The sequence below is a fragment of the Sorex fumeus genome, unplaced genomic scaffold, assembly GCF_029834395.1.
Source record: "Sorex fumeus unplaced genomic scaffold, SorFum_2.1 ptg000063l, whole genome shotgun sequence".
Classification (NCBI taxonomy): domain Eukaryota; kingdom Metazoa; phylum Chordata; class Mammalia; order Eulipotyphla; family Soricidae; genus Sorex; species Sorex fumeus.
The window spans coordinates 20,759,526-20,771,186 of NW_026606120.1; the positions used below are offsets into that span (position 1 = coordinate 20,759,526).

General features: G+C 44.6%; 1 protein-coding gene across 1 annotated transcript in view; it reads left to right on the forward strand.

Annotated features, from left to right (window-relative positions):
• SYK (spleen associated tyrosine kinase) overlaps positions 1-11,309 on the forward strand; it is an 85,229-nt gene extending 73,920 nt beyond the window's left edge. The window contains exons 11-14 of the mRNA XM_056127497.1: positions 94-283; positions 4,848-4,988; positions 5,615-5,727; positions 9,841-11,309. Of these exons, the coding sequence (XP_055983472.1) occupies positions 94-283; positions 4,848-4,988; positions 5,615-5,727; positions 9,841-9,913 (517 nt within the window). The 3' untranslated portion in view covers positions 9,914-11,309. The remainder of the gene's footprint in view (positions 1-93; positions 284-4,847; positions 4,989-5,614; positions 5,728-9,840) is intronic.
• Positions 11,310-11,661: the final 352 nt, after the last annotated feature.

Here is an 11,661-nt window from a genome sequence, read left to right on the forward strand (position 1 = left end):
AGAATTCAGCTTTTATCTGCTTGAGAAGTACAGTTGATTGCTCAGAAATTGGTCTCTGTCCATGGCTCCTAATGACGCATTTGGGACTTTTAGGCAGGTCAAGGATAAGAACATCATAGAACTGGTTCATCAGGTTGCTATGGGGATGAAGTATTTGGAGGAGTGTAACTTTGTGCACAGAGATTTGGCTGCAAGAAATGTACTGCTGGTCACTCAACATTATGCCAAGATCAGTGATTTTGGACTCTCCAAAGCACTCCGTGCTGATGAGAACTACTACAAGGTAGGAATAACAGCCATTATTCAAAGAAGCAGATATTTTCATTAAAATGTGATGTCATTGTGTGTTCATTTTATTATCGTTGGGTTTAAAAAAATGATTTTCCCATTTAGGAGTGACTGTGGAGCCAGGGATATGACTTGGTGGTATGGCACATGCCTCATATGTGTGAGGTGTCCTGGATGCAGTCTCCGGTTCACACACACATACACGCAAATTCTAAAATAACAAAATACTCTGTACAAATGCTCATATTAAGCCAGATCCTACTGTTAAAAATGGAAACAGCTGTAATATATTGCACCTTCATATTTACTCACAAAAAATCTGTGCTTCTTAGAGCAATAGGGAGTCAAAGTACTAATTGATGGTATATTTTTAAAAGTTAGAAGTTTGAATTAAAAATACAATTATAAAAATCTCACATTTAAAAATATTTTAAAAGTTAGAAGGCAATTTCTTCATTAAATTGCCTTTGAAAACGTAAGGCAATTCGGGTGATAACTCGAGTAATTTCGCAGAACTCCTTTCTAAACCCTCTAATGGAGTAATAGCAGTTGAATAAAAAGAGCACAGGTAAGAGAGGCCCCTTGCCATAAGCACAGAGCCACAGTGTGTACATAGAGTCATGTGGCAAAGGGGACAATGTCTTGAACTCAGTGAGCAGAAGAGAGTTCAGAGGAGACACTTCCCACTGCATGTCTCCAGGAATGCCCGGGCTCCTCAGAAACACATGCCACTTCCTGAAGCCGCATCAAACTGGAGAAGTGCAGGGTGGGCAAGTAAGGGGTGATGCTATTACCGTGAATTTCACACCATGGAGTGATCACTCATGGACCGCATCCACACTCTCACCCTTTCCCCGAGAGGCAGTCAGAAGGTACAGTAGATGGAAGGATGGCAGATCTGTCCCAGAGCAAAGCACCTTCAGAGATGAACTGTCTGCAGGAGAGCACTGTATAAAAAAGAATAAAGAAAGCAAAGGGCTGGAATGACAACCACAAGGACACTCCAGAATGAGAAGAAGATTTTAAAGCCAGAGACTAGGCAGCATGCTTTCCACCCTGATCATTAGAGAGAAGAAAATACAGATGGCCTAAAACAAGGAACTCAGTGAGGAGATGGAGAAGTTCAAATCAGAGAGATTGTTCCCATTATCTCTTGCTAGACAACAAATCGTAATGTTCTCAAACAGCCCCAAGCTCTTATCTCTTCACAGTTCTGCAGTGTGACGTGCTTGATGATGGTGGTCATTTCTGGCCACAAAGTACTCTGGGATGGGAGTAGAAGTGGACGGGGTGGAGGGCGAATCCCAAGGGACCATCCTTCCCAGATAGATTTTCTTCCACCCTGTCTGAGCTGATAAGGGGCTGTAGACTGGGCCCCATTGGACTGCTCCCACTAAATAGTAACTCACCTGCCTGTGGCCTTTCCAGTTTCCTGGCTTTTCTCCAACAGTGGAGATGGACCCTGAGAATAAGTATGTCATAAGCAGGAGGAGGAGAGGTACCACGTCCCCTTCCTTCTCCTGGTCAGACCTGTCATAGCTCCGCAGTTCTACCTCAGATCCAAGAGTGAAAGATGGATGAAATCTGCCTTCTCTGAATGAGGAATGTCGAAAATGTGAGAGTCAATTTGTAAACCTTCCACGCATATTAGAACATTGCACCAATGAAAAGTAAACCAGTGAATCTCTGAAAACAAGTGAAGAGGAAAAAAGATACTGTAGAAATAAAATCCAGAATATTCTGGTCATGATGGTGGAGCAAGCACCCCTAGTTCTGTTTCCTGACAAAGTTCAGCATACTCTCCATGAGAGGATCAACCATGTTCACTTAGAAGCTTCAACATAGTTAAGCAAAAGCTAAGAACAGACAAAACTTGAGGAAGAATTGCATTTCTGCCTACCATCCCGACCTTTCTTTTGTCCTTTGCTAAGCACCAAGAGGGATGCTCTTAAGTTCAGAAGTGTTTCTACCTCTGGGAGAGGGAGAACTGATGGCACTGCATGATGGACCCACTCCATTTTCACCCCACTCTGAGGCCAGGAAAACTGAAACATCTGGAGACAGCTAGGGATGCACATATACATACTCTCTCTCTCTCTCTCTCTCTCTCTCTCTCTCTCTCTCTCTCTCTCTCATACTCTCTCTCTTTCACACATACAAACATAATTCAGTTATAAAAGGAAATAAATCCTACCAAATAGCATTAACCTATGTATAATATAATTGAAGCCTTTAGGGGATTGATCTCAGAGGAATAAGCAAAATGAATGTGCTTGATCTCATTCATATGTGCAATCTAAGAAAGTAGAACTCACATAAACAGAAAATAGGATTTGGTATCCAGGGACTGGGGCGTAAGGGAAATAGGAGATTTGGGTTAAAGGGTGTGTACTTCCACTTGTGAAAATGCAATGGATGTCTCATGTCAGCATGGTTTAAATCACAAACTTACTAGCGACTTGGAATTTGCAAAGAGCGTAGATATTAAATGCTCTCATTATACCAGTAGCAACAAAAGTGAAATGTTATGTCAGGAGAAGTGTGTGTCAATGAAGTTTATTCTCCTAAATATTTTGCAAAAGAAAAAAGAAAAAAGTTGTACCAATTCATCATATTGAAAAAAAATATGTCGGAGCTGGAGCGATAGCACAGCAGGTAGGGTGTTTGCCTTGCATGCGATCCACACGGGGTTCAGTTCCCAGCATCCCATATTGTCCCCCGAGCACTGCCAGGAGTAATTCCTGAGTGCAGAGTCAAGGATAACCCCTGAGCATCACTGGGTGTGACCAAAAAAGCAAAAATAAATAAATAAATAAATGTCATATTAGAAGCAGCATAGACTGAGCAATACTAAAAATATGGACACACTGAGGATGTCTTTAAGAAAGCAAAATGAGGTGGCTGGAGTGATGGTACTAGAGTGACGGAGGGAGGGTGCTTGCTGTGCATGTGGCTGATTCAGATTCTATCTCCAGCATCCCATATGGCCACAGAACCCTCCAGGAGTGATCTCTGAGCACACACAGGCATAAGCCCTGATCACTGCCAGGCGTGGCCCCTAAACCAAAATAAATAAACATAAAAGAAACTAACGTACAAATATAAAATGTCAAAGAAATAATACTAGGGCTAGAGAAATAGTCCAATGGGTGAGGCACTTTTCCTTGCCTGCAGCTGACCTTGCCTGGTCCCTGACACTGCACCAGATCCCCAAGATCTGCCAAGGTGGTCACTGAAGGGCAGAGCCAGTGTTAAGCCCTCAGCACTGCTGGCTATGGTCCACAGACAAACAAAAATATTATGGCTATGAGAAAAATTAGCATTGATTTAAAATTATATGACAATACACATTCATAATTCAATGCACTTATATGATGTGCCCAGCATTTCTTGGCGTGTGACCAAGCAGTAATGTTCAGGTCTGACAACTAGACAAGCCTCAAAGCTGTAAGTGGGCCAGAAAGGGACTAAGAGAAAGAGATAAAAAATATATATATACACATACAATAAATTCAGCCTGAACCATAAAGAATATGTGTATAAATCTCAAACATTTAAGATTTTAAGATTTGATTCTATTTTTTAAGATTCTGACCACTTATATGGGTTATTTTTTTGCATCATGATTTTATCCTTTCTTAATTGTGGTAAAATACTCATACCATCAGTGAACCCTCTTAACCTTTCTTTGTTTTTGTTTTGGGGGTCCCATTTGGCTATTCTCAGGGCTTACTCCTGGCTCTGTGCTCAGCGATCACTCCTGGAATGACTCAGGGACCATGTGTGAGGCTGGGTATTGCATCTGGGTCTGTTACATGCAAGACAAATGCCCTACCCGCTGTACTATCGCTCCAATTATTGTACCATCAAAGTACCCTCTGAAACATTCTTAATCACTCACTTCCACAATGTTCTATGTATTCACAATATTTACAAAAATTTCCAAAATTCTCTTCTCTCCAACTGAAAATCTATCCTCACAGAACAGCTGATTTCTACACACTGCATTCAGTCTCTGCCTTTCTGTCCCTATCAGATGGATGGTTCCTATCAGAATGAATGAATGAACTCATGTACTATTTAGTCCATAGTGGTTTAACTCACATATTTCACTCAGCATCATGAAAGGTTATATTATGTTATGACCCATGTCATACTTCTCCTTTATAAGACAGATTCATCTTCTATTGTGTGGAAATGCCCTATTCATCCTTGGGCACTGGGGTGTTCTACCTTAGTGCTATTGTAAGGATGCAACTGAGCATATGGGTCACTGTCACTGTCACTGTCCTCCTGTTGTTCGATTTGCTCGAGTGGGCCTAGTAACATCTCCATTGTGACACTTGTTACTGTGTTTGGCATACTGAATATGTCACGGGTAGCTTGCCAGGCTTTGCCGTGCAGGCAAGATAATTTCTGTAGCTTGCCAGGCTCTCTGAGAGGAGTGGAGGAATCGAACCTGGGTAAGCCAGGTCAGCCGCATGCAAGGCAAATGCCCTACCCACTGTGCTATCCACAATTGTATTGTTCATTATCATTTCTTTCTGCTTTCCTCCCAGGCACAGACCCATGGCAAGTGGCCAGTGAAGTGGTATGCACCAGAGTGTATCAACTACTACAAGTTCTCCAGCAAGAGTGACGTCTGGAGCTTTGGGGTGCTAATGTGGGAAGCATTTTCCTATGGACAGAAGCCATATCGGGTGAGATGCTTGACTTCCTAATCATGCAGCCAACAGAACAAACAAGTACCAGAACCATGGAACACTTAAAAGTCAGACACCTTAGCCAAGTCTTGTGGCTATCTTCTGACAAGGGGCAGTTCCTAGAATTCCAGTTCATCCCAAACTGAAAAGCAAATATTTGATGTTAACAGAATATAATGTTGTATTTGTTGTGTTTTATATACATAAGTATGCATTAAAACCTATACAGATGCACTGATTATAATTGAAATAGAACCGCCAATTCTGGGATCAGATTTATCACTGATATATGTTTTTAAAGATTTTTTTTTTCCAGTTAAAGTAATGAACCTCAAAGTGCAGCAGACCTAGACTATACCTTGATGCATTTTCACAGATGCATGGTACCTGGAAACCAGACCTATAGTGAAAAAACAGAACATGCCCCAAATCTTTCCTTTGCAAGGTGAATCCTGTTCTCACTCCAAGCACCCTGGATTAGATGCTCTTGTTCCTGTACTTAATATGGGTGCAGCCACATTAGACTCTTGCCATTTTGCTTTCAGGGGTTATTCATTTGTTGTTTGGCTTGGTTTTAGCTCTCACTAGGTTTTCACATCTCATGTGTATTTTGTGTCCTTTAGGGAATGAAAGGAAGTGAAGTTTCTGCCATGCTGGAGAAAGGAGAGAGAATGGGCTGCCCGGCCGGGTGTCCAAGGGAGATGTATGATCTGATGAACCTGTGCTGGACATATGAGTGAGTATCCAGACACCCAGAGACTTTCCAGAGGCCCGGCAGCAGCAGAGGGATGCTGCCAGCATTTTCCCATCAGTGTGCATCGGTCTCCCTGTTCCCACAGCTGTGAGCCTGCTGAGAGAACGAGACTCCTCCTGGCTCTTGGTAGAGCCACAGTTACTCTCAGTAGCTTCCAGACAGGGGCAGAGCCACAGGACTGGGCACAGATCCTCGGGTGGGATGAGCTCCCCTCTTTCCTTCATGCTCTCACACTCTGCCCTACTGCCAGCGAATGTCACTTTCCCTGGACCAGAAGCCAGGTTACAAACATGGCTGCCTTCTGACTTAGGTGTCCCCAACAAACAAGGCTGCCTTCATGGCTTATGTATTCCCATGAACATGGCAGACATGCAGCGGCATGACCTAGGGCTGTTTGAGGTCAGGGAACACTAACAAGACAGGTTCTTCACTTGTACCAGCAGCAACCTCAGAAATGTTTGCCTCCCAAGGAAAGGAAAACAAACTAAATCTTTTTAAAACAAAGGAGAAACTGAGGGCTCAGGGAGGTCACTATGATGAGTGTTTGTGCACTATGATGATCTTGTGGACTGCTCCTTGTCCTCTTTCATTGTGGAAGTGTGAGCAGAGGAAGAGGATACACAGAGGTCGGGGTGCCAGGAGATCTACCAGTTGGGGTAATGCTGCCCTGCATCTGGGACCCACAGTGATTCATGCTTGCCTCTGTCCTCACCAGAAAGAGCTTTGTGCTCTCACTTCAAGAACAGTCCTAAAAAATTAAAAAAAAAAAAAAAAAAGAACAGTCCTCTGGGGGCTGGAGCAATAGCACAGTGGGTAGGGTGCTTGCCTTGCACGCGGCCTACCAGGGTTCAATCCCCGGCATCGCATATGGTCCCCCAAGCACCGCCAGGAGTAATTTCTGAGTTCAAAGCCAGGAGTAACCCCTGTGTATCACCAGGTGTGACCCAAAAAGCAAAAAAGAAAAAAAAGAACAATCCTCTGGGACCAGAGAGTCCGTCCAGCAGGTGAGGTGCTGGCAGGAAGCGGATCAGGACTTTTTTTTTTGCTTTTTCGGTCAGACCTGGTGATACACAGGGGTTACTCCTGGTTCTGCACTCAGGAATCACCCCTGGCAGTGCTCAGGGGACCATATGGGATGCTGGGAATCAAACCCAGGTCGGCCGCATGCAAGGCAAACGCCCTACCCGCTGTGCTATTGCTCCAGCCCCACGGATCAGGATTTAATCCCTACCACCCCAACATAGTTCCCCAACCCCACCAGGAATGAGCCCTGAGCATTACTCTGCAATAAACCCTGTGCAGTGTTGAGTGTGGCCCCAAAGCAAAATGAACAAAACACCGAGAATGGTCCTGTAGTGAGAGCATGAAGTAACAAAGGTTCTGGGGACTCTGGACTTAGTGCCGAGTCAGGTGATCATTTTCTTTCTCTTTTTGAAGCAGGAATGTTTTTATTCAAACATATTTAGAAAGATCTGAGGGGCAAGAGAGGAAGAAGTGCATGTTCGAGAGAGAACAGAAACTTCTCCAGAGTGAACATAAGCAAGTAAAGAAACAGAAACAAATAACTGAGATACATCTTCAAGGGAGAACACGGGCTTGAAGAGCAAGCTGGTGTCCATTTTCTTAAAAGAACGTTTTTCCCAAATGTGTTGTCCCACCTGCAGATTCAGGTCCCAGTCCCTGAAAATAAATGGAGTTTATCAGCAGCTTTGGCCTCCTCATGGCTTCTAACCTCAGGAACTCGCCCAGTGAGCTCCTTCTGTATATCTAGGTCAGCCACGGGGATTAAGTTTCTGCAGAGTAGAAGCGGTGATAACAGACAGCATCAAAGGTTCAAAATTCCTCTTAGCAAACTTCGATTTTTCTTCCAGGTCTGGTTCTCTGCAGATCTTTCTACAGGTCTGGTTTTATTCCAGTGGTGCCTTAAAAATCCACAAAGGACTGTAAAAGCTGAGTGAGGATTTAGATGTAGTAGGGCACTTGTCTTCCATGTGTGAAGCCCTGAGTCTGATACCCAGCACTGACTATGTGAAGTGTAGTTGAGTTTTCAAAAGTAATCAACACATTCTGGGACTGGAAAGAAATACAGTGGTCAAGATGCATGCATGCAATGCCAGTTTGATCCCTAGTACCATGTGCCCCACCCCCAGGCCCTGGAGGCCCCCAGGCACTGCCTGTGTGGTCTCTGATGACCTCTGGGCACCACTGAAGGACCTGTTAGTTCCCTGGCACCATGGATCTGGGCAGCACTGACTCCTTCGGTCTTTTCATTGAACCGCATATTCAGCCAGCCAAGAATCAAGAATCATCAAGAGTGGCCTCCCACTGAGCACCATTTGGGAGCTTCCCCCCTCAAAAAAAAAAAAGATAAATGTTCTTAGGCATGGCAAGCAAAAGAGAACTCTAAACCACCAGGAGCTGATCCAGCCATCTTGGTGTTTTCTGTAGCCCTGTGGATGTCCTGGACAGACTCTAGAGGGACTTGTGTTAAAGCTGCCCAGTCCCCATCTTTGCCCCGGAGTCAGATGCTCTCCCTCTGAGTGCTCTCTGGACTTGAAGAGCCCAGCCAATCACTTAGCCAAGCTCACTGCCCAGGCCCACCATGTTGCTGGACGGGTGGCCAGCATCCCTCAGAGGGCCAAGACCCTGCCCACTACAGCCCCTGTAGGAGAGGAAAGGGGCAGCCAAGCTAGAAACCACTGGGAAACAACTGTGTTCTAGCCTTGTTCTCAGGAGGTGTGGCTGGGTCTGTGTTCATGCTGCCCTATGTTTGTGTGTTGGTGCTGGGCCGCAGAGTGGATGTAAACTCTACAGCAAGATTCTCGAGTGTTCTGTGTGCATCTGTAGGCCAGTGGCTGGCTCAGATATGCTATTCTGTCATGCTCATGATTTTGTTCTCTTTAGCTCTACAAGTTTAGGAGCAGGAGGGAATGGTCTGTCCAGATAGACACATATTTCCATAGTGCCCCATGAACATGCTGTCCCCAGCATGTTCACCACTTCCCCTTCTAGAATACTATGTGGTCTTTAGAGTTATGGCCCCATAGTGAGGCTAAGGGGGAGACCTGTGTCCCCAACTTAGCCACGGCATGTTAATTTAAATGTCAACCGTTTAACAATGAATTTTTGCTGACTTTAAAAAGCTGTAAGTGAAAGCACTGATTTAGCTACAGATTTTGTACAATAGAAAATGCCCTGCCCTTTTCATGGTGAGTGATACCAGGTCCGTGTATGTGCTTCCTGGTTTTCTGGACACCAAAGCACAACTATACAAAGCCAGAGTGATGGGTAGAAAGGGCTTAATGTGGACCATATACACAATTGTACCTCCATAGCTGTTTCCAAGACTGGGATTCTTTCCACACTGATAATAGAGCCCCAAATATTGCAACTCCAGGAAAATAACTTTGGGGGAGGAGAGAGTGTTTGCTTTCTAAGAGGCTTCTTTCTGCTGGTCCGTTCAGGACAGCTGTGTTAGAGGGAGCCAAGACGTCTGTAAAGTCTTGTTCAGAGGCAGGTAAAACACCTTTTACTGTCATTTTCACACATGTTTACCTCACCTGCCAACAGTGATGGCCTAGTAGGATGAAGATCAACAATAGACAATACCTGGATCTTTGCTTCCTCAGTAATAAGTGTGGGGTTTGTATTAAAAGCAGTTTTATAAGACTGGGCAATCTTATTGGAATCTGAGAAGCAAAACATGAAGCAGTGCCCATATTTTTTCATAAATGAGAGATATTGAGTTAAGTGATAATTATATGCTTATAGCGTATTCACCCTTGAGGATTTCCAGACATATTCTGCTTTGCTGGAGCACAGGGGTACTGCTGTGATCAGAGGGTGAAAACCTTGAACTTCTAGTGCAAAACTTCTTCATTCAAGTAGATAAGAGTTGATTGGGGGTTTTAAGGAGTATAGACTGGGATTCTAGAGGTATAGGGTAGTTTGGTGTCCAGTTCGTCCAGATTTCTGGTTGACTTAGTGCCAAGGAGCTGCAAATTCTTAAGGACATCTCCAGGGAAACGACCATTTGTCCTTAGGAGCAGAATCCCAGCATGTAGACAAACAATAATGTTTCTCTTCCCTTCCCAGTGTAGAGAGCAGACCTGGTTTTGTAGCAGTGGAACTGCGACTGCGCAATTACTACTACGATGTGGTCAACTAAGACTCACCCCCCACCCCCGCCTGCCTTGGCTGCCACCAGCCAACAAGGACAGTATTCCAGTGCATGGATTTCGTGAGTCCCCATCACTCTCTGTCCATGCCTTGGACATGAACAGAAGAGCCTGCCTTGCACAGACTTTCCTCTGGCTCTTATTCTCCAAAGTGTTGGAACACATCAGAACTCCTGGAACACACCGTCTATAGAGCAAAAGTGCCCAGAAGAGTTATAGGAAGCAAGAAGAGCAACCAAAGCAAAAATCATAGGTTCCTTCTTGGCTTCTCTGGAGAAAGCATTGCCTGTCATGCAGTTCTCCAGCCTTAGGCTGCCTTGGGACCCTGAAACCCAGGCCAGGCCTGGAAACATCGTCACCTTGGGGAAAGCAGGAAGCAAGAAGAGAAAGGGGCTTCTGAACATTTCACCACAAACCACAGGACTGATGCTTGACATGGAAAAGATTTTCCCAGTGATGAAGGGGCTTTAAGGCTTAAATAGGCAGCCAGTGACACACCCAAATAAAAAAGAGTGACAGAGGGATGAAGACTCTGGCTGAAAGACTACTACTGTGTATGCTCTGTTGGTTCTGAGTTAGGAGGGAACCTCTTAGAATGATCTGGAATGATTTATCCCTCTGGAAAGCCTCTTTCTTGTACACTCTTTTAGAACTCTACAGGAGTGGAGACAGGAAATGGAGTTCACTATGGGGACCTCCCGGGGGAGTCGGGCAGCCTTCTCGTCTCCAGCCTGACAGGCAGCAGGGAGAGGAGCACTGTCATCTACTTACCATGCCCCATGCTGAAGAGAAAGTGTAGCCAGGAGTCCCTATCCTGGTATTCAGCGCATGGGGGCAACTTAGTGGGCAAGCCAGCTGAAGGTAGGTGTCTAAAGTATTCACTCATAACAAGTCCTCACACCCTCGCATCCGCCCCAAGTTGTCCTTGCTGAGTTTGACTTTGGGTTGGAGATACAAGACCTGAGATTGCAATGCGAGTCCTCAGTTGATCCAGGATTGGTGTTCAACCCGGTACATATCATCTTCCTGTTTATGACAGTCTTGTTCTGGCCTTGCAAAGTTAAAGTTTTTTAGCATTGTTCTAAGGTGTATGTTGATACCCATAAATTGGTGTCAACAATTGATTGGTGTCAACAAAATAATTGGCTCATCATTAAAATTGCACTTCTGACATTTTTCACTTGACAGAGGTTAGAGATTTTACTCACAGTAGAGCCAAGATTGAGAAACCAAGAGACATGAGTCACTGGAAGAATGTATTTTGATAATATTTTATAAGCCAGCCTGCGGACATAGCTCAAAGGCCTGGAATGCTTTATGTTTCCTCACAGACACTGTTAGCATCCTTGAGTACCACTCAAAAAGAACTCTGAGCACCAAGGTGGAAATAGTTCCTGAGTATTTCTGGGCATGGCCCAGACACCAAAAAAGAGAAATAAAAAAGAGTATTTTAGAATCTGTGTTTGGGTGTTTTGCATTTGCTACCTGGTATTTTGGACAATCTGGCAGGCTACCAAATGTAACCTGCCCACACGGCAGAGTCTGGCAAACTCCCCGTGGCGTACCCAATATGCCAAATACCAGTAACAAACATGGGTCTCATTCTCCTAACCCTGAAAGAGCCTTGAATGTGGCACTTTATAAATCTCAGGGCTAGGAGGAAGGAGACGTTACTGGTGCCTGCTTGAGGCAATCGACGAACAACAGGATGATTATGATCGTGATTGTAACCTGGTAG